Source organism: Geotrypetes seraphini, chromosome 8 (assembly GCF_902459505.1).
Source record: "Geotrypetes seraphini chromosome 8, aGeoSer1.1, whole genome shotgun sequence".
Taxonomy (NCBI): domain Eukaryota; kingdom Metazoa; phylum Chordata; class Amphibia; order Gymnophiona; family Dermophiidae; genus Geotrypetes; species Geotrypetes seraphini.
The window spans coordinates 117163496-117187456 of NC_047091.1; the positions used below are offsets into that span (position 1 = coordinate 117163496).

Below are 23961 nucleotides of genomic sequence, written 5' to 3' on the forward strand. Positions count from 1 at the left end.
CAGGATGAATAATATTTGCTTGATATTTAATTAGTTAACAAATCTGGTATTTATGAGTGGTGCATTTACTTAATTAGAATTCATTTAGTGCAGGTCCTGAAAAGGTTTGTTGGGTTGTTGTTTTTTTTGTCAGATCTGTGTTGGGTTATTGAACTGTGTCATAGTAATGATTGGCAGCTGGATTTGATAGAAGCAGGTTTAACAGAGGTCATGTGGGCTCAGTATTTATCCTTTTCGTCCTCTACCATAGTAGAGAAATAGCACATCCGCCCATCCTCAGTCACCAGCGCTTACTGACTAGTGAAGCTTGGGAGAAGCTGCTCCGCACATTCTCTTATGTCGCACCGATCCAGCCTTAATTTCCCAGGTGGTGAATTTGGAGCCTCAGCCTTCTCACTGCAAATATTGGACTCTCCCATCAAGTCCATGAATCAGGCCCCCTATTCTCCTGTATGAACAGAAGAATCCTGTCTGCTCTAGCCTTCATTTTTCATTTACTTTTCTCACTACTCTAGCTGTCACAGTAAATGAAGGCTGAGCATTTTTTTTGGACCTAAATAAAAAAAATAAAGGAGTAGATATTCCAAGTGATTTAAACAGCTAAGAGAGATTCCAGGCCATTTAGATCACTTATGTCGGGCTGTCCAGGAATATTCAGTAGCTCTTAACTAGATGGACCTGCTGAATATTCCCTCTAAAATTAAGTTTAGTATTATCTTTCCAGTTACAGATTAGAAGATGAGTGACAATAGCAAGGAGAATGTTAAAAAGTTTCTTTTGATTATTAGGAATGATAATATTAGGGTTAGAGGAATGCAGAATAAAAGTTTCATAAGAAAACTAACACTGTTCAAAATTTTTCTGATTCTGCACCATATTAGATTCCAATAGATTTGCACAGTGGAACAATGCATTAAATATGAGTCCTGATTGATCCCATCACATGTGTGGACTGGTATTTCAGAATCCCTTGGTATTGATGAGTCCCTAGGTATTGATGTGTTCCAGGGTACAGAATCATCATTGAGAACTTTGTGGGCATCATGAAAACTAGCTTCTCTGGGAGCCGTATGCATCTGTTCCTTTTTGAGGATATGAGAAGAAGGGTCAAGTAGTTGGCACTGTCCACAGTTTCCTTGCTGGTTATACCAAATGCCCTGCAACATAGCAAAAAAAGGCAAATGAAATGTCACAAAATCAACCATGTGGTTACTTTATTGTATGAAAGATTAAAAAACTAAACTAAACCTTAAATTGATAGACCGGGTCATCTTCAAAACAATGAAGCTCGACTTGGTTAACAATCATAAGGTGAACCAGTAATAATAAAACAAAGAACAGGATGAAAAAAAATCAGATAAACCTAAACATACAAGTAATGATAAAAAGAAATTTAAACAGAGTGAGTTGCTAAATGCATAGTCTATAATATGATGTCCATCTGAATGAGAGTTAAAATTTGGTCTAGGACACACCTCGATTATCCCAACTAGGATCCCAGTTTCGGCATCTGTAGATGCCTTCATCAGGGGATAAATGGACACTGCCGTGGATGAAACAACATAAGTCAGCAGGCAAATTGTAAACAGTCTTAGCGCAGGACAGCATCTGAGAAAGACATGGGGGAAGCCACTACTTGCCTTGGATTGGCAGCATGGAATGTTGCTACTCTGGGATTTTGCCAGGTACTAGGGACCTCGATTGGCCACCATGAGAACAGGCTACTGGGCTTGATGGACCATTGGTCTGACCTAGTAAGGCTATTCGTATGTACCAATCCCTCCGGTCGATGCAGCCTAAATGCTTGACCCTCAATTTTTTAGCATTAAATCTTAGCTGCCAAATTCTAGACCATTCTTCAAGCTTTGCTAGATCCTTCCTCATCTTATCCACACCATCAGGTGCACTAATATGTGTAAGTGCTCATTTATGGGCATAGGAGCAACTAACCGCAGGTGCCTAGTTGTCGAATGGCCCTTTTAGGGGCCACCTCATAGGAGCACCCTTCCCCTCCCCCCAGGCTTGGTTCAAAATCTGCTGAATTGCACCTTGTAGGCTGGATGACTGCATGCACAGAGCCGGGCTGCTGTAATCATAGGCGTCGGAACAGGGGGGCCACAGGGGCCATGGCCTCCCCCAAAATTCCCGATGCTTCAGTTCCCCACGCTTACCTCCTCTTCCTTCCTTCCTGCCTGCATGCTCTGCCATCACTATTATTTTAAAGGCAGCGTTCACTAGATGAGACTTCTGCCGTCGGCCTGCCCCGGAACTCTTGATTCAGCAGCAACATCCTGTTCCCGCCTAGGCAAGGGCTGCTGAATCAAGAATTCTGGCCGACGGCAGGTCTCATCTAGTGAACGCTGCGCCGCGGCTGCCTTAAAAATAAAAGCGACCTCATGTGACATCATGAGGTGGAAGTGTGAGGAGCTGGTTGGTGGTGGAGTTGCAGAGCTGGTGTGGGGATGGGGAAGTCCAGAGCTGCAGGGCCGGCGTTAGGAGGGGGGAGTACGAACAAGGTAGCTAAGTGTGCTGGTCCTAAGTCGCTAACATTTTTGTTGCAGGGGAATGCCGGCTGCATCAGTGCTTCTGAAACACAGCCTGTGGCCTCCCTCCCCGTGTTCCTTGTGCCGTGTTCCGCCCCAATGACACAACTTCCTTTTTCAGCACGAGGAAGGCCACAGGCTGCATTTTAGAGTCGCTGCCGTAGCCGGCATTCCTCTGTAACAAAAATGCAAACAGAGGTGAAGGGGGAGGACATTCCGGGCCAGGAAGCCCCTAGGACAGGAGGGGGGGGGGGTTCTAAGTAGAATGGGGGATGGGTGTCAAAGATGTGCCAGGTAGGGAGTGAAGGGGAAGGCTTATAGGGCCAGAAACATGGGGGAACTAGTGATGGTCTGGAGGGATAGAAAAAGAGAGTAGTTGGATGTGGGATGCTGTGAAGGAAAGGGGAATGAGATACCAGAAGGGAAGAAGAAAAGAGAAAGGCAGAGATGGTGGACCTGGGGGTGCTGTAGAGGGAAATATATAGGAGGATGGGATTGTTGGAAAGGGAGCGATATGGCATGGGAGGACAGTTGGGAAGGCAGGGAAGAACATATGTTGCTCAGGCGGGGAGGGGGTTGGGAAGGACAGATTCTGCATGGGCTGGGGGGAGACAGGGAAGGACAGATGTTGCATGGGTTGGAAGTAGAAAACTAATCTTCCCTAACCCTACAGCAAGGGTGAGGGGGAGAGACTGTTGGCTTGTTCCTCCTGCCCTTGCCTTGATGGTCGATTTTGGTCGCTTCTGCACCCTCGGATGAGAGGCAGAGACAGCTTATACCACTTGTTGATTATTATTTACACTTTTAGCACATTTTTTGGTGCACTAGTACACATTTAATCACTTTCGGGTGAGCCTGAGGATGTTTCACAGTCTATGCCCATATGTGACAGCTGGTGCATCAGGGGTCGTGTAAATCCCATTGCAAGCTGTGTGACTGAGGGCAGCATCACACATATTGTTAATAATTTCTTAGTTTTCAGTGGTCACAGCTGTATCTCCCCCTCACCCTTGCTGTAGGGTTAGGGAAGATTAGTTTTCTATTGTCTGGGTTTCTTCCCCCTTTTTTGAGTTTTTGCGATATCGCATGTGTTGGAAGGACAGATTCTGCACGGGCTGGGGAAGACAAGGAAGGATAGATGTTGCATGGGCTGGGAGGAGGTTGGGAAGGACAGATGATGCATGGATGGGGTGCTGGGAAGTAAGGGAAAGAGTGAGAGATTCTGCCAGTGGGGAGGGAAGACAAAAAGAAAATTGTTGTACATAGGTGCATGGAGTGGGAGGGAAAGAGAGATGGTATACATGGGGAAAGGAAGAAGAGGGAGAATTGTTAGACATGATAGTGGTAGAGAGGATGGAAAGAAAAATATTACACTGGGAGGGAGGACGGATGACTTAAACAAGTGAGAGATGTCAGATTCTGGAGAAGGGTGATGGAAGGACCACTGGAAGGGGAAAGAGAGATGCCAGACCAGAGAAAGGAAGGAGAGATGAAAGAGATACCAGATTGCAGGAAGGAGAGGAGAGAGATGCCAGACTATAAGAAGAGGGAGAGAAGGAGAGAGATGCCAGACTATGGGAGAGGAGAAAGATGCCAGACAATATGAGGGTGTAAGGAGGAAGACTGATGTCAGACCACTGGAGAGAGAGAGAGAGAGGGAGGAGATGATGCACAGGGATGGAGGGGAAGGGGGAAGAGAGAGGGAGGAGATGGTGCACAGCAATGGGTGTGGCAGGGAAGAGAGATAGAAGAAATGCTTCTTATGGAATAGATGGGATTAGTGGAGAAGAAAGAGAAAATGGTACACATGGATAGATGGGAAGGGAAGGCACAGAAAAGTAGATTTTGAGAAGAAAGCAGAAAAATGTAAGAAAGTTGAATGTTAAAGGTTAATGCCAAAGATGAATATAGGGCAGAAAGTGAAGAAGGAGAGAAAACCAGCAAATGGATAAGAAGGCCATGGAAACACAAGAGCACAGATAGAAGGAAGTGCAACCAGAGACTGGGAAAAGATGATTAGATCACCAGACAACAAAGGTATGGAATATGATTTTATTTTCAATTTACTGATTGAAATGAGTCAGTTTTGAGAATTTATATCTGCTGTCTATATTTTGACTGTTCAGGAAGAAATGAATTTCTTTCTATTTGTCAGGTGTTATAATGCATGTAAAGTCTAACATCTTAGGGTTTTGTTTGCATATATTAGTACTTTTAGTTTGTGATCCTGTGTTTGCATAGGGGTTATTATCTGTGTTCTGCATGTGTGACCGAGGCCAGGTGTTCTGGTAGGAATGAATGTTGAGAAGCATACAGTGTGCTTTGTGTAGTTTAATTTTGTGTTTAACCATTATGTATTGTTAATAAGATTATATTGTGTGTATATATGAAAAATGAATGAAAAAAAATGGTATTACAATTAATACTAACATTATTATGGTATGGGGTTAGGGGTGGAGCTTGGGTGGGGTCAGGGGTGGGGTATGGGTGGAGTCTGGGCAGAGCTTTTGGGCACCCCCAAACAAAAAAGTCTTCCACTGCCTATGGCTGTCATAATGCCCCTGAAATGATCTTTCTTTAGTCATGTTCTATAACTCCTTTACTGGAGCCCGTGCTCATCACATCTAGGTACCTCCAAAATAACTGGAATATGTTAGTGGCTGCAGATAATGATCATGATAAGAGAGTCAAAAAGCAGCAGCATTCAAGCATCAATGGGATAGACACAAAGGGACCTTAGAAGGAGGGAGTGGGAGTGGGGGGAGGGGGAAGACCACAAGATAAGAACATTGACAGCATGAGATAGGCAGGTCCAAATGAGCACATGGGCTGGATCCAGCAGTGCTTTTCTGGATCCATTTTCCATGACACAAGTTCATTCCTGTCTCGTTCTTTTATTTATGCACATTACTGTATATACTGCAAATAATCCACTGGGGAAGAGTAGCGAAGGCTCTTTATGACCTGAACATGATCCCACCTCTGCCTTCCTTCCTTGTTCTCATACCTTCTTTCTGCCAGATCTTCATTTCTCTCTCTCCTTTTCTCGTTCCCATACTCTCCTCCATCATCCTTTTCTTTGTGTCTGGATGTTCTTTGTCTTTCCTCTGTCTGTCTCTCTTTCTCCCCACCCCTCCCCCCTTCTCTTTGTGTCTCCTTTGATCAGCCTGTCACCTCCACTCTCTCTTTCACTGTCGCTCACCTTCTCTCTCGCTCTCTTTCTCTATTCACCATTTTTCATTCTTTCCCCTTCCCCTCCCCCACCCCCTGCTCTCTCATTTTGCTTTCAGCAAACCTAGATGAGGTGGAATTCATGCAGGTAATTTACTCTGTAGTCAGTTGTAATTTTTCTTGCTATTTTGCTATTAATCCCGGGAGGAGATGAATAGTCCTTTGCTATTGTTTTTAGAGCAAAGATTGACAGTACTTTTAGAGCTCAACAGATCAGTCTCAAGGTTTTTACTGCCAGTGTAACATTCTTATCACTGAAGAAATAAAATGTTTTTGTTTAAACAATACATAGAAGCTAGGGGGTGTATAATATATGTGCACACATGCAAAAATAACTCAGAATGGTGCATGAATTTTTTTTATTAGGATTTATTTACTGCGTTTTTGAAGAAATTCATCCCAGGTGGTACAACAAAAAATAAGCCAAGCGTAGACAATAGACATTTACAGCAGTAAACATCTTCAAATAAAAACACAAGGTATGGCATAATATGCTATATTATACTGTCAGCACCAGGGCTGTGAAGTCGGAGTCGGAGGAAATTTCGGGTACCTGGAGTCGGAGTCAGAAGTACAAAAAACTGAGGAGTCGGAGTCGGAACATTTATCTACCGACTCCATTTTTAAACTTGGCATACCAATCATGAGCAATTCATTCAGCTACAGCACCCACTATATACACAGCACAAATGTTGCGAGCAGCTTCTGCGACCTTAGAACCTTGATTAAAAGCAAAAAGAAGGTGGTGTCGAAAATGCTCATTTCTCTCAACTTGACATTCCATTTTAACGATCTGAAAATTAACCAGTGCTGTGGAGTCGGAGTTGAGGAGTCGGAGTCGGAGTAAATTTCGGGTACCTGGAGTCGAAGTCGGAGTCTGAAGTACAAAAAACTGAGGAGTCGGAGTCGGAACATTTATCTACTGACTCCATTTTTGAACTTGGCATACCAATCACGAGCGATTCTTTCAGCTATAGCACCCACTATATACACAGCACAAATGTTGCGAGCAGCTTCTGCGGCCTTAGAACCTTGATTAAAAGCAAAAAGAAGATGGTGTTGAAAATGCTCATTTCTCTCAACTTGACATTCCATTTTAACGATCTGAAAATTAACCAGTGCTGTGGAGTCGGAGTCGGAGAAAATTTCGGGTACCTGGAGTTGGAGTCGGAGTCGGAGTCTGAAGTACAAAAAACTGAGGAGTCGGAGTCGGAACATTTATCTACTGACTCCACAGCCCTGGTCAGCACAAAACACATTAAAACATCTTTAATAGCACAGAACATAAGCAGAGGTGGAATATATAGATTTATTTATTTAATTCATTTTCTGTACATGTTTAAGGGGGGAGGGGTGTTCTAATATTAATATATATAATATACAGTTTACCTGTTACAATTTCCCATAGTTATCCTTACAGTGCAAGGTTTTCAGTACAAGTTTTATCCTAATTTGACACACAGTTTACATGTTAGATTTGCCATAGTTACAGTGCAAGATTTTACAATGTAAGTTTTCCATATGTGACACATACTGGTTCTAGTACCATAAGAACATAAGCATTGCCTCCGCTGGGTCAGACCCGAGGTCCATCGCACCCAACAGTCCGCTCACGCGGCGGCCCAACAGGTCCAGGACCTGCACAGTAATCTTCTATCTATACCCTTCTATCCCCTTTTCCAGCAGGAAATTATCCAATCCTTTCTTGAACCCCAGTACCGTACTCTGCCCTATTACGTCCTCTGGAAGCGCATTCCAGGTGTCTACCACACATTTCTTTGTAGTCCATCAGTCAAGGGCAGGGTTTAGGTGAAGAGATATGTTTTTATTGCTTTTCTAAAGGTAAGGAGTCCTTCAAGGGATCTGATCTGCGGGGGCAGTCAATTCCAGTGGCTCGGTTTGAAATGGGAGTAGGACCGTCAGTTGGCGGTTTGCAGTCGAAGGACACGACCAGGGGGTGTTTGGAGGCGTATTCCGTCCCGGGAGCAGAGGGACCGGTTCGGCATGTATGGAGGAAGCTTAGCCGTCACGTAGCCCAGTGCTATGTCACGTATGGATTTGAACACTAGCATCAAACCCTTAAGACACAACGTTTGGCTACGGTCAGCCATTGAGCCGATGCTAGAGCCTGGGAGACAGGGTCGCGGGCACTGAGGTTTTTGTTCTTCAGGCTTTGCAAGTTGTCAAGAACGCGACTGCACGGATTATTGTTCGAGCATCAAAATTTGACCATATTGACTCCAATTCTTCATGAGTTACATTGGTTGCCGATTGCATGTCGTGTGAAATTTAAGTTATTAAGTATCATTTTAAAACTTTTGCATGATAACTGCCCAACGGTATTGGGATCTTAATTGCATTACGATCGTCCGACCTGGACGTTTTGGTCCATGGATAGGATGAATTTGGAAGTCCCACTGTTGAATGTGGTCAGACTTGCAGGACTTCGGAGAGCTATGTTGACGATTCAGGGGCCGCTTTGTTGGAATGCGTTGCCTCTAGAGATAAAGCAAGCGAACAGTGTCCTGCAATTTGGAAAACTATTGAAAACATTGCTGTTTCAAAGGGCATTTTCTTAGTGATGCTGATTTGTGTGAGTCTTTTTTGTTGTTGTTGCTTGTTTTTAACTGTGTTTTAGGGAAGAATCTTGTTAGTAATTTAGAGCTCCTTTTACGAAGGTGCACTAGCGTTTCTAGCGCATGCACCGGATTAGCAAACGCTAGCCGAAAAACTACCGCCTGTTCAAGAGGAGGCGGTGGTGGCTAGCGCGTGCAGCATTTTAGCGCGCTCTATTCCGCGCGTTAAGGCCCTTCGTAAAAGGAGCCCTTAGTGTTGTTTGTGTTTATTTGTAAATTTTATTATGTGTGGGTTTTTTTGTTACCCGCATAGAATTGTTGGATGTACGGACTAGACATTTTAAAATAAATAAATAAGATAGGATAACAGAAGTTAAATATGAAATATGGGTGACTAACAAGCACAAATTGGAGTCAGAAAAGCGGCATGAAAATGATTTCAGCAAGAGTAAGAGTGGATAAGCAAATCCTGCTACAGTATGTGCAGCTGGTGTTATCCTGGTGTGTACATATATTAAAAAAAAATAAAGTCCTTCATGAGGTCTGTTAGATAAAGATTTTAGGCACGCTGGTCATGAATGAGGGGCCATAATTCAAGGAGCAGCATATGCATAATTAATACTCCTGCCTAAATTATTCATGCAGCCTATCAGTAATACATGTATCCCACAATGCACTTGTGTCATAACCTGTCCAACACAATTGCCAGCAGCTCTGTATAAGAGCTGCATCAGTATGTGAATATTGACGATTTGCAATCGCTCACCTGCTCTGTAAAACCTGAGACTTGAACCTGATCTCTCATCTCTTACTTCCTAAAAGTCCTCGATGATCGTGGTTGTGTTCCTTTTGAAAATGAGTGGGCAGAGCAAGGTGCATCTATTTACCTTTCTGGGAAACGGAGACTCATCTCCCATAGTGAGGAGGTGACATTTCCTCACTGTTGTCTAGAGTAGTGTTCTTCAACCACCGGTCCATGGACCAGTGCCGGTCTACAGAAATTTCCTGCCGGTCCACAGGGCCGGCATATGCATCAGGCCCAAAACAGTGTTCTTTAACCGCTAGTTCGCGGTGCGACTGATGCGATGTTATCTTTGGGCCAGCTCCCTCTTCCTCACTGATTCAGTGCACAAAGCCACGGGCAGCGGCTCCTATGCACGTCCTGCGCCTGAACTGGAAGCCTTCTCTCTGATGTCGCAACATCAGAGGGGAGGCTTCCAGATGGACCACAACTTAGCTCAGTGTTCTTTAGTCGCCGGTCCGCAGACCGATGCCAGTCCACAAAATAATTCTTTTATTTCTGCCGGTCCATAGGTGTAAAAAGGTTGAAAAACACTGGTCTAGAGGTTGAATATCACTCGCATACGTTGCACGCCATAGACCTCCAGCCTTCTGTTAACCTAGCCAACCAAATAGAGGACCAAGCAGAAGCATAACTGCTTATTTCTGTAGTGCTAATAGATGTTCACAGACTACACACAAAACACTAACGGGCTCCTTTTACAAAGGCGCGTTAAGGCCTTAACGCGTGGAATAGCGCGCGCTAGCCGCCACCGCCTCCTTTTGAGCAGGCAGTAGATTTTTGACTAGCGCAACCCCAATCCGGTGCATGCGCTAAAACATTTAGCGCACCTTCGTAAAAGGAGCCCTAAGAGACAGTCCCTGCTCAACAGAGCTTACAGTCTGTTCAAGACAGACAACCATGACAAATAAGAGATTAGGGAGTTTCGTGAGAAATGATTTAAAACAACATGGGTATTGAATAGGTGAATAAGGGGTTAAGAGTTAAAAGCAGCCTCAAAATGTGGTCTTTTGGCCTACGTTTGAATAGGACTGAAGAGGGAACGACTCAAGAAGCCTATTCCAGGTGTATGGCACAGCAAAGTGGAAGAATAGAGTGTGGAGTTGGCGGTGGAGGAAAAGGGCACAGATAAGAGTTGACTTACCCACTAAATAAAGTTCTTGGGGAGGGATTTGAGAGAAATAAGAGAGATAATTAAGAGCTGCAAAATGAATGCTCTTGTAAGTCAGTAAGAGGAGTTTCAACTGTGTACAGGAATAGTAGAATCAAATGAAATGACTTGAAGAGAAGGGTTATGTGAAGATAAGTTATGCAACAGAATTTTGAACATATTGAAGGGGAGAGAGAAGGTTTAGTGGTAGACCAGTGAGAAGCAAATTGCAGTAGTCTAAGCAGAAGGTGATGAGAGTGTGCATTAGCATCTGTCTGTCCAAGTTAGATTGTAAGCTCTTCTGAGCAGGGACCGTCTATAAATGTCAAAATGTACAGCGCTGCATACGCCTTTCAGCACTATATAAATGATAAGCAGTAGTAGTAGTAGTAGGTAGTGTGCTCAGAAAGGAAAAGTAGATTTTGGTGATGTTATTGAGAGAGAGAGACAACAGGCTTTATCAATTTGTTGGATATGTGCAAAGAGAAAGAGAGAGGAGTCAATGATGACTCCAAGGTTATGAGCTGAGGAGACAGGGAGAATGACAGTGTTATCACAGAATCGGAGGATGGGGGAAGAGCAGAAATGGGTTTAGAGGGAAAGATAAGAAGACATTGCCTAGTTCTCTCTAATTCTACAGAGGCAATGTCTAGTGAAACTCAACCCACACAACTTTATGAATAATACGTTTTCCAGTAGTTAAATATGCAGATTGAACAGCAACTCTGGGAGATTGTTTTTTATTGTTTTGTTTTTTTTTTAATATAGGGTATCAGCAGCTCAGATGCCCTATCAGTTTGGTGTAGATGATTCTGACCTATTTGAAAGTGGCGAGCAACAAACCAAAACAAAGGAAAAACCAAAGGTCCAACTATCTGCAGTAAAAAACAATCCAGAACAAACAAACCAAGATCTGCAGACTTTGTACACGATGCAGGCAGACTTTATTATGACAGGTGAATCTTTAAATAAAAACCTTTTACCAGGCAAGGGACCCAACACGGTCCGTGTTTCGGACAACCTTCATCAGGGGTCCGGTAGGACTTCGGCGGCTTTTTCAGCGTGTCACCTACCGGACCCCTGATGAAGGTTGTCCGAAACACGGACCGTGTTGGGTCCCTTGCCTGGTAAAAGGTTTTTATTTAAAGATTCACCTGTCATAATAAAGTCTGCCTGCATCGTGTACAAAGTCTGCAGATCTTGATTTGTTTGTTCTATTTGAAAGTGGCACCAACTAAGATATTACCAAGACTGTGTGGCTTATCAGGGTGAAGAAGCCCTGGTTACTCTACAGTGCCATTTAAAGAAGAAGCTCACATAAGCAAGTTGAGCTGTAGTAGAAGAAAGATATGCTTGCAGAGGATGGGATGAGATTATGCAGGGAAGTGTTAATGACCACAATGGCAGTTTCATTCTGTGCACTGGATTTCTTTAGAGCAAGGATGAGTGTATAGGAAAAGAGCATCTGATCTATATCTCGGGAGGGGGAGGAAAAGGAGGGGGTGCAGCAGCTTCTCCATCTCCTGTGTATGAACGAGTGCCTTGCAGGCATGCCTCCTGTGCACAGAGTCATCTATCCATCGTCAGAATGGGATTCTGTTGCTGGGCGATCCAGCACTTATTCAACAAGCTGTCTAAGAAGAGAGAGAGATATTCTGTAATATAGGCATTTCATTAAAATAACAGTCAGACACTTCTAAAGTGAACTCATTCCAAAGAGCCTTAGGCACTTACAATGGATGAATAACCATAACGCTTTTTATTACTTGCACTCCCTACATAGGAGGAGCAGGCCTATTGCACAGCACTGAAATGCAAGTCAGGCCAGCTCAGGGTTCAAATCCAGCTTCCCCCTTACAGCTCTGGTTTTGTTCATAGGCACAAAATGGAAACGTCTTGATAAATTAAGCTCTCTGGAGACAGCCCTTCTGTGGAAGAGAGAACAGACAGGCATGCCTGTGTCTAAACAGAGTGAACACATCCTACTAAATGAGTGAGAGAAATCTGATCCACAGTAGAAAAGTTAAAAGACAATTCTATAACTTGGCAAGTGCTGTTACCCATACATAAATGCTCCACTATGTGCCACTTATGGATAAAATTCTATATAATAATAATAAGTTTATTCTTCTATACCGCCACAATCTTTGACACAGAAAAGTGTTCTAATGGATGCAAGGTGCCAAAACACTGCAGAAACGGCAAATCCACATGAAAACACACTTACATGCCCACTTATAAAATAGTGCCTAAGTGTTTCTGAATGGAGCTGCAAAGGGGGAATGGCCAAGTGGGGGTATGGGTGAGTCAGACCAATAGTCCATCAAGCCCAGTAGCCCGTCCTCATGGTGGTCAATCCAGGTCACTACCGTAGTACCTAGCAAAAACCCAAAGAGTAGTGACATTCCATGCTATCAATCCAGGGCAAGCAGTGGCTTCCCCCATGTCTTTCTCAATAAGACTATGGACTTTTCCTCCAGGAACTTGTCCGAACCTTTCTTAAAGCCAGCTATGCTATCTGCTCTTACCACAACCTCTGGCAATGCGTTCCAGAGCTTAACTATTCTCTGAGTAAAAAAAATATTTCCTCCTATTGGTTTTAATAGTATTTTCCTGTAACTTCATCAAGTGACCCCTAGTCTTTGTCATTTTTGATGGAGTGAAAAATCGATCCACTTGAACCCGTTATGCTCCACCCAGGTAATACAGTGTCTCATTGATTGTCCGCCGTCTACCAGTTCTCTGAGATGCCTATTATATCTACCTCATCATTCATTACTATATATTCTAACTCTCCTATTTTATTTTTTAGGCATCTAGCATTTATATCCAGACAGTGTTACAAAATTTTGGGAATTTATGCCCAACTTGCATATCAGGATTTAAACCTGATTTTAGTTGGTGTGTCTCCTTGCACCCAAAGTTCAAGATAGATCCCAGCGCTACACCCAATTTTACAAAGGGCACCCACCCCAGAATACCTGTTATAGAATATCATTTAATGCTAATTTTTTTGGCACCAAATTTGAGCACCATTTGTAGGAATTTCCCCTATATGTCTGTGAGGGAGTGAGGGTGTAGTGACAAGTGTCCTTAAGAGCACTCCCGCAGTTAAGCCACCTTACAGCAGGTGGCGCTAACATGTCAGGTCAGAGAGGCTGAGTCAGGGGATGGGGCTCAGAGCAGGCTGGGGTTAAATGCCCTGAGGGCCAGATTCTCATAACTTTGTAGTAAAAACCAATGTGCCGCTGCCGCAGCCATTATTGTAGCAATTTCTAAAAGGTGAGTCATTCTCAAAAAAATGCACATACAAATGAGGTTGGCAGAGAGTAGTGAAGGTTCGCTAAATTTACATGAGATGAGTTGCTGGTGATAGTGATTGGCACATGCGTAGAATATACCATGAAAATGTGTGTATGTGCCAGTAAAAGCAACGCCATAAGCAGTGTGTCAATCATAGGTGTGGAAGAGCTATTGGATGAAAGGAAGGGAAGGGAGGGGAGATGTAATGTTGGCTTTCAACAAGTGCGCATAAGAAATGCCTTTTTCCTCCCCAAACTGCTATAATTCATGTAAATCTTGTAATTTGTTTTTAATGTCAAATTTTATCACGAACCACATCCAGAAATGCATAAGACACAGCTATACAGTGTTCCCCCGGTCTTTCGCGGTCGGCGGTTCGCGGTCCAGGTCATTCGCGGTATTTTCCGACCATGAACTGCCAACAAGGATAAGGCAGCGGGAGAGGCAGGAGAGAGCAGCCGGAGCGCCAGCGAGTGCAGGAAATCACTCACTGAATGCTCCGACCGCCTCTTCTTACACTAAGTCGGGCCTTATCCAATCAGAAGCTGCTTTGACACACAGCTCCTGATTGGTAAGGCCCGACGTAGTGCAGGAAGAGGCGGTCGGAGCATACAGCGAGTGATTTCCTGCACTCACTGGTGCTCCGGCTGCTCTCTCCTGCTTCTCCCGCTGCCCTCTCCAGTCTCCCCCATGAAAACCGTATTCGCGTTTTTTCAAGATTTGCGGGGGTTCCTGGAACCATAAATATCGGGGGAGTACTGTAATACACGAGCTCAAGAAGCGTGCTTTTGTCTATCCGCCCCCCCCAAATAAAAAAGACTATAATTTATGTAAAACACTATTTATAACACAAATAGAAGAAACCTCTTAAGGTGAACACACAGTCAAAAAACAGGTTTCTGTAACACAACTCAAGTGTTACATGAATATGAATAATGAGAGGACAAGGTCTCAGAACTCCTGCGCTTTCAATGGCACTATTTTTTGGAAGTTAGCATAAGAGCTGCAAACATTTTCAAAGACCCCCGAGGAAGCCATTATTTTCTATCGAAACGTGACCCATCGGGCTAAACTATATCGCACATGGCACTATTGCACTTTACAATGAAATTTTAAGATAAGTGCATTTTCATATTTATTGCTAATGTTATTTAAAAAGTTTAAAAATTGAACAAAAAAAGATTTATAAAGTTAAGCGAGAGTTTTTTGGTCAATGAGTGAATACCTGACCTGCATAAGCTACTCAAATGATCATTCATTGAAAGCGCAAGAGTTCTGAGACCTTTTCCTCTCATTATTCATATTCATGTAACACTTGAGTTGTGTTACAGAAACCTGTTTTTGACTGTATAATTTATGTGAACCATGTTAAGTTTTTATTTTTTTTCATGAGATACAGTAAAAACACACACCAGAGATGCACTTTTCACAGTAGTGGTACCCCAGATCAGTTGCTAATTTATGGTCACCGTAAGCCGACACTGTGCTTGGAGAATCATTCGGTGATGTTGAAGAATCCACCAGAGTACTCATTTAAATACTGATAAGTTCATTTGCATGGCAGAATCAGAGGCTGCTAGGAAGCTCAGAAAAGACCACGGTAAACCGTTGTGATAAACCACCGCTAAAATACATGCACGCTAAACCGCCTGGAACTGGTTTAGCGACCACGTTAAAGGCAACCTTAAGTTTTGAGAATCTGGCCCTGAGTCAGGAGACCCTCTTTGAGTGTGGACTGTGGAGGCTTCCAGGAGGGAGGTTGAGAAGGAAGAGGACTCCATTCTAAGCTGAGCCAGTGTACCTGAGGAGATCAGGGAAGCAGTATGGTTCAAGCTTAAGGCTCCAGAGTCTGTGTGTGAAGATTATCAAGATAGGAGATAACCTTGAATTGTATTCAGAAAGTACTTGCTTTTGTTGAATGTACAGAGGGAACCAAAGAGGCGTTAATAGTCACTGTACTGGGCTAGGCTGGGAGCCAGCCCTAAGAAGAGTGCTGACAGTGATAATGAGAAACTAGAGAGCAATAGAGACTGGACTAGTGCTGGACTAAAGCCTGTGAAGTAACAGGGATGCATGTATTGAGCAATAATAATAAAGTGTTTTCCTTTATCTTGCAACCCTATATGTGTGACTGTGAGAGACCTAAGCCACACCCTTATAGAATATCGAGCTATTCTGTAAGTGCAGGTTATGATTATTTTTTAACAAATAAATAAGGTCACATGTAAACACTATTTTGCGTTAGTGGGTGGAGTATAGATGGGTCTTGGGCAGTGGCATAGTAAGGGGGGACGGGGATGTGGTCTGCCCCTGGCACCATCTTGGTGAGGGCACAGGCACCTGTCCTCCTCCTTCCCTGCCCCCTCCCACTTCTGCATGTGTGCTCCAATTCCCTTTCCTTGTATCTCTGTAATGTTCCTGGTGCGAGCAGCAACCCCCAAGCTGCAGTCGTGCCAGTGTCGGCTCTTCCTCTGATGTCACTTCCTGGACCTGCACCTAGGAAGTGATGTCAGAGGGAGCTAACGCAATAGCAGCTTGGGTGTTGCTGCTCGCGCCAGGAATGTTACACAGGTACAGGGAAGGGAAGCAGCGTGTGCTCAGCAGGAGAGGGAAGGGAAAGAGCATGTGGAGGGAGGGGGAGGATAAGAGGGCAGGGAAGGACACCACTACCCCAGGCTCCTCTCACCCTTGCTATGCCACTGGTCTTGGGTATTGTGCCAATTTACACATGTAACTTATAGAATACTGCATGGGGCACTTAGGCACACTAATTTATGCCTGGCATAAGTGGTTGCACCAAAATGTAGATGCATCTATAGCATCTAATAACTTCACTTGGCCTCTCAGCTATTTGATAAACTGTATTGTAGAAAAGTATTAGCATCATACCTATGTTATTTGAATGTTCTGATGTGTACTTATTAGGTGTTTCATAAGTTTTATGCTAATGTGGGGGGAGGGGAACTTTTCAATAATGTATCTCAGTCTGATTTTGGGTGTTTCCTGCAAGACATCCAAAAGTCAGTGCGGGGAAATGGCCTTATTTGAAACCGCTACACATCTAATTTTTTTTTTTTTTTTTAATGACCTGTTTAAATGTCTTGGCCATCAGGATGTCCAACCTTAGGACACCTAACTTTTTTCACCATTTTCAACATAAAAACATCCAGATCCAGGCCATTTGGACGTGGGAGGAGCCAGCTTTTTCTGGACTGGCCACACAGACATGCCAACAGAGCAGTGGGGCACCTTAGAGGGCACTGCTATGAACTTCACATAAAAGGAATCAGATGTACATCTTACCTTAACCCCCTTATAATTTATGGTGAGTCTTCCAGAACTCCCCCAAAACCTATTATACCCACTTGTCTACCACCCCAAAAGCCCTTATGGCTGCAGGTGGCACTTATATGGCAGTATAGTAAGGTAGCTTCACACTTTCCACCATAAATGTAGTAGCCCACCACCAGCCTACATAAGACATCCAGGTGCTGTTCCACTAGGCCTTCCCATACCACATGCTGCTATTCTAGAGACAGGTATGTACTGTTTCATTCAGATCTCTGTGGAATGGGAGGGCGTCAGTGAACAGAAGAATCCTGAATGGGAAGATTCATTGCAGCTGTTTCATTGTGGGATGTTTCAGGGTGGCTGCGATGAAATGGCCGCAGTGAATCATCTCATTCCAATTCCAGACTGAGACTTAACTTGTTCTGCTGATCTTGGTAGGGGTCAGGGGATGAAGCTCTGCGTCCATTTCCCCCATTGGATTGGCCTCCGATGCTGTCTGTGAGGATGGATTACATGGAGGGCCGTGAACTGCAGGCCCTAGATTTGTAAGATCCCGAGGAAATCTAGGAAGATCCGCTTACCCAGGGGTAGCATAATATAGGCTTTTCTGTCTCCCTGTTTTTAATTATATTAAACCCTGTACTCTAGTTCTGGCAGCAGCTTCTCCCCCGAGGGACTAGGCTCCCCGCCATCCACTGCAGAGGTGCTGGATTGCGAACAGGGAGGAAAGGGGGAGGGTATAATTTGGGGGGGAGTGTGGGGGTGGCAGACAAAGAAATTATAGGGAGTGTGGGGGCATCACTCCTCAAAAGCAGAAATGTTTTGGAGGATTGGAGGCATCGTCCCCCCAAACACTGAAATTGGACAATTCATCGTGGCCAGTTCATCACACTAAAATGGCCTCACTGAAACAGCCACGTTGAACTGGCTGCGATGAAACAGCTGCGATGAATCATCCTAAACCCATCAGTGACTACTGGGTGAGTGTGAGGGGGTCATTACTTAATCCCTCTAGTTGTCATTTGATCAGTTTGGGTTCCTTTTTGGCACTTAGATGCTTTTAAAACAGGTCTAGCTCCAGACGTCTAAGTTCCATCCTGGACATCTTGGGAAATGCGCTTGCTGCAGGTTTCCGGATATCGCTGCGTCTTAGTCAGGTAGAAACCAACATTTCAGCCACCATGCTGTGGCTTTCTTGAGGGTATGCTCTGAAGTCTGCAGTGTGACTTAGTAAGTAGTGGGTTCACTGACCTGATTGGGAACAGGGCAGACCACCAATATGAATTTTGGCGGGAAATTCAGTTGGTCAGAAATTTGAGTTTTGTTGTGAAAGTCCATAGAATGGAAAAAGTCTCTGGTAGGTTTAAAGATCCTCTCCCCGTTGAGCTGCGTTAGATGTTCTCTCAGGGCTTCTGCAGCTGGCATTGTGCTTGTTGCAGGTTTCCAGGTCTTGCTGCATCTTTGTCAGGTAGAAACCGATGTTTCAGCCACCATTCTGTGGCTTTCTTCTTCTGAATTCTGCAGTGTGAAGACGCAGTGAGACCCAGAAACCTGCAACCTGTCTTTTAGGTCGTCCAAGTGCCGATTTAGGTGGGTTTTTAGATGTATTTTTGTTTTGATTATGAGCCCCTTAATATACAGTTAACAGGTTACAATTTACCATAGTTATAGTACAAGGGTGTTTGCTTTTTTTGGGAGTGGGGTCAGTACAAGTTTTTATCCTAACTCGACACATATTAGGGATCTAATACTAATTTACATAACTTCTCTTTTTTATTTTATGATTTCAGGTTAAGAATGGTCAGTGGGCGGCATCTCAAGACCTGTTGGATTCTTCTTGCTCCTGTCTTTCTCTCTCTTTCTGTACAAGGTAAGAGAGTGAAGACTTGTTTTCGTGACTACAGAGGAATTGGTGCTGGGATTATCATTAGAACTTTAATCAGTGTGATTAACTTTGCCAGAGTGCTGAGTATGAATCGTTATGGGTGCCCTAAACTGCCCTGCAACTGATGGCACTGGCTAACACATGTGGTTGTATCACTCTACTTCCTCCCCAGAGAGATAATTAGAGCCCAGAGACATAATGATCCACTGTTAAGGGAAATTAATGTTGCATTGTTACTTGGAAAGGGCACAAAGTGTGTGTATTTGTGACAAGGAATGAGGAGTTAGGCTTACTTTTTTTTTATACTGAAAGCCACTAGGTGCACTGGCCAAGGTGCCCAGTAGCAGTGGGACATGAAAGATTCTGCCCACCAGCAGTGGGATACAGAGCTGTCAAGTTACCCATTCCAGAAGGGAGGCTTTTTGCCCAGGCCTGGATTTCTGCCAACCTCATCCTGATGCATTATGGGACCTGCAGCACTGATTTCAAAGGATAGAATCGTGGACTACAAATCCTATATTGCTCTGGGATATAAATTTAAAACCAAGACTGGGCCAAAAGTCTCCCTCCTAGAACAGGTAACTTGGCAGCTCTGGAGATAAGAGAGATTTGACCTCTTGTGTATGAACTGCTTCCTGAATCGACTCGGTGTAGCCTCCTACATCCACTTCTAGACTGGCTCTTTGTCAAGTTTCACCTTGGTGGGCAATGTTACTGTGTGAAGGGGGTTTCCATGTTCTTCTTTCAAAACTCTCCCTACCTCCAGCATATCTCAATGAGAAATTAAGAAGGAACTACAGCATTTTTAAGGTGTTTTTTTGAGGAGGATGTCACAGAGAGATTAAAAAGTTCTTGTTCTGGTCTACTATATCAGTGGTTCCCAACCCTGTCCTGGAGGACCCCCCAGGCCAGTCGGGTTTTCAGGATAGCCCTAATGAATATTCATGGAGCAGATTTGCATGCCTGGCACCCCCATTATATGCAGATCTCTCTCATGCATATTCATTAGGGCTATCCTGAAAACCCGACCGGCCTGGGGGGTCGTCCAGGATAGGGTTGGGAACCACTATACTATATAGTCCTCACTTCATGCTACTGTTCCTGCATCTTGCGCAGCTGGCTTATCTGTATCCTTGTTTTTTTCTGTCCAGATGGTTCTTTCTCCCTCCTCTCCCACTACCCTGTTTTTATTTATTTATTAGCAATTTATAGTCCACCTTTATCCAAAGCCTTTCTGTTTGCTCTTGTGTATTACAAGCTTTGATGTTCTATTCCTGGGCTACTCAGTTCTGGTCCTCAAGGTCCAAAGTCAGGCCACGTTTTCAGGATATCCACAATGAATATGTATGAGAGAGATCAGCATACCAAGGAGGCAGTGCATGCAAATTTGCCACATGCATATTCATTGTGGATATCCTGAAAACTTGGTCCGCCAGTGAACCTTAAGGACTAGAACTGAGTAGCCCTGCTCTGTGCTCTCCCTTTGGGAACATTAGAGCAGTGTTTCTCAACTCGGTCCTGGGATACCCAATTTCCAGTCAGGTTTTCAGGATATCCACAATGAATATCCATAAACTTGATTTGCATACACTGCCTCCATTATATGCACATTTCTTTCATGCATATTCATTATGGATATCCTGAAAACCTGACTGACGCGACTGAGTTGAGAAACACTGCATTAGGAAACACCTTCCTGTGGTAACCAGATAGCTCCAAGTCAAGGTGAGAGGCTGGGTTAGTCCTAGTTTTATAACTCCCCCTCCGCCCCCCCAGATGCTCCATTCTGATTTCTGTAGATGAGATCAGGGCAAAACCAGGCCTGGCTCATTCTGTCCTTTATGACCTGGAGCTACTTGTTGACCTGCTATCTGTTATCTCAGCTAGAGAGAGAGCAGTTTTCCAGACCAGTGTCCTCTGGTATAGAGCCCTTCTCCTGGGCCTGAGGGTCACTTTTATATCATTAAAAAGTTTAAATGAGAAGTGTTAGAAAGTAGAGAGAGGTCAGACAGCAGCAGCTCAGCTCTGTACTTTTCATTAATCATTAAAGCAGAAGCTGTTCCTCTCTTTCAGAATGTAATAATTTTCTCTTTATTAGGCCTTGATTGGATAATGATTTTAGAGGCAATTTGCACTTACAAAGTGTTTTTGTAGGCGCCAGAGGAACACTGCAATGCTTTCAAGGTTACCACTTGTCACAATAACCACGTTTCTGTGTTTCTCAGCAGACCTGGCTAAGTGCCTCTTTCCTAATGCATTTTAGCTGGGGGAGATTGGACACTTGAAAACTTCAGGTTTAAGTCCCACAGTCATATTTGTGAGCAACTCATTTTAAAATAAGGCTGCTACTGGATCCAGGTTTGCAACACAGGGGTTGATCCAGTCCTGGATTTACCATAGTGCATGCTGGGACTTGTAGCCTTGCTTTGCTTAGGGAATGGAATGAGGAAATCAGAACTACAAGTCCCTATATGCAACAGACTAAACCTAGGACTAGATCAATTCTGTCCTACAAATTTGGATCCAGTTGGCAACCTTGTATTATAGTGCTCCTACTCCAAAGATAGGATGCTGCAGAAAAAGATGGAACTCACTCATTCTGTTCCCCTTATCCGTGTGTGTTAGTTCCAGACTGCAGACATTTTGCCCAGTCCTGGTTTTGAACTTACCTCCCAAAGCAGTGTGTGGGATTTATAGTGCCTGAATCAACCCACTGAAATAGTGCATCAGATCCCATAACACACCAGGATAGGGTGATAATAAATCCAGGACTGTCACAAATTCTCCAGCCTGGAACAAGTTAACTCCAGGGAGGAGGGAGAGGAGAAGTGGGGAGGAAGGGAAAATATTCCATGAATTTTTGATGCCAATGATCAGGCTAAATTTATTCACAGAGGGGACAGAAGTAGTCTAATCACTTTCACCACGTTTATCTCCATATTAAATTTCTCTGTTAGATTTCAGTTTTGCAAAATAAGTCCCAAGCTGCCCTAATATGCAGATTTGAAGAAGAAAAACAAAACAACCCAACCTAAATCAGATGCAAAGAATCACTAATAGGTTCTGCTACATTACAAAATTCTATCTACAGCTGACTGAGTGCAGTCAACAGGCACTGAACAATGGTAAACCAGTGCTGCCAAAAATATTGTCACTGACTTTAATGAAACACTTTATCCTATGATTCTAAGAAGTTTTTATCAAGCCTTGCAAACAGGCAGAAAAAGAGATCCCAGCAGCCACAATAGCTTTACTGATGTCTTCCCTGACTCTTATTTAGCCCAGTGTCTCCTAATTCTCCCCAAGTTACTCTACATTAAACTGTGTGTATCAACTGGTTTCTTACACCAAATGTTTGCCCCATTCTCTCTGTTGAATATTCTTTATGGATATCCAGAAAACCAGATCATTAGTTGCAATTAACTGTAGAGGATCCTGACCCCAGTGACATGAGGCTATTTTATCATAATGATAAGAGAATATTCTTCCAGATATGGTGGGAGTGTTTAATTGTAAGATAATTCTGTCACTAGTTAGAGGCTGGAAAAGTAAAATTACAAGATGCAAACTCATGCTGAGTCCAAAAATGTGTCTCTTGCAAAGCTGAAACTTCCGTTAGGCAAACAAGATGGGTGTCTAGATCCCCATAATTTGGAGGCTGGCAAATACTCAAAAACTACTGAATGCCAGGGCTCTGGCCAGTTGCATTTTTAAAACTTGTGGCTGGCACTCTGATTATAGATCTTGTGTATTATGAGAAAATGTTTATGGTGATGATACCAGAATAATGATCAACCCAACACACCAGCAAATGAAAATTGCAGGAAGAAGTCTAGGGCCTCTAGTGGAGGTCAAACTTTTCAGCAGCCAAAGACTGTGGGAAGAGACCAGTCTACAAAAAATCAAGGGAAGGGTAAATTTAAGACTCCTTACACGCCTTTCCGAATACATAGATCTCTAAATCAAAATCGTTTGATAGTGCCTTCATTTAGAGAGAGATTTTTAGATACTATTCACAATTCCACTTTTTCTGTCCAGGGATCGGAATTATGGAATTTGCTTCCAGGTAATCTTAGATTACAAACTTCACTTAATACTTTTTAAAAAGATCTTAAAACATTTTTATTTACTGATGCCTATTATTAAGTATTTTATATCTTACTTCTATAAGCACTCCAGAACTCGCCAGTAAGAGCTTATAGACCTAACCCCTTGTGTTTTTCCTTCCCCCTTCTTTTCTATCACAAACTGTAGTTATTTCCCTTTTCTATGTCGTGTTTTATTTGATTATTTTATTTTATTTGCTTTTTATACTATTGGTATTGTAAGCCGCTTAGATATGATTTGATTTGTGGGATATCAAATAATAATAAACTTGAAACTTGTACTAGAATCGCTGGTACTGTGTTGGATGGAGCTGTCATTACCTGTAGGAGGAAGTGTTGAAGGTGCAGCTGGTAGCTAAGAATGCTGAAAGAGAGAGGGAGAAACAAAGCTGATGGTTCTCCTAATGCAGTAGTTCCCAACCCTGTCCTGGAGGACCACCAAGCCAATCGGGTTTTCAGGCTAGCCCTACTGAATATGCATATGAGAGTTTTGCATATAATGGATATGACAGGCATGCAAATCTGCTCCATGCATATTCAGTAGGGCTATCCTGAAAACCCGATTGGCCTGCTGGTCCTCCAGGACAGGGTTGGGAACCACTGGCCTAATGCACTTATACCAGCTCTAACCACCATAAGATTCCTAGTGCTTCCTTTTTCTCTTTCAGTCAACTCTTGCCCTCAGACATGTCCCTTTTCCTTATGGTGAAATTTAGCCATCATGTGAAACTTTAGAGCAGTGATTCCCAACCCTGTCCTGGAGGAACACCAGGCCAATTGGGTTTTCAGGCTAGCCCTAATGAATATGCATGAGAGAGATTTGCATATGATGGAAGTGATAGGCATGCAAATTTGCTTCATGCATATTCATTAGGGCTAGCCTGAAAACCCAATTGGCCTGGTGTTCCTCCAGGACAGGGTTGGGAACCACTGCTTTAGAGCAGGGCTACTCAATTCCAGTCCTCGAGGTTCACATACAGGCCGGGTTTTCAGGATATCCACAATGAATATAAATGAGATAGATTTGCATGCACTGCCTTCTTGGTATGCAAATCTACCATATGCATATTCATT

The 23961-nt window shown here is 43.5% G+C and overlaps 1 protein-coding gene across 3 annotated transcripts in view; it reads left to right on the forward strand.

Moving 5' to 3' along the window:
- NCAN (neurocan) overlaps positions 1 to 23961 on the forward strand; it is a 244521-nt gene that overhangs the window by 45021 nt on the left and 175539 nt on the right. For 2 of the 3 annotated variants that reach the window (XM_033955984.1, XM_033955985.1), the window contains exon 2: positions 18687 to 18766. In XM_033955984.1, coding sequence (XP_033811875.1) covers positions 18687 to 18766 — 80 coding nt within the window. Of the gene's footprint in view, positions 1 to 15721; positions 15783 to 18686; positions 18767 to 23961 lie in introns of those variants that run through there. The other variant, XM_033955987.1, reaches the window with a different exon arrangement.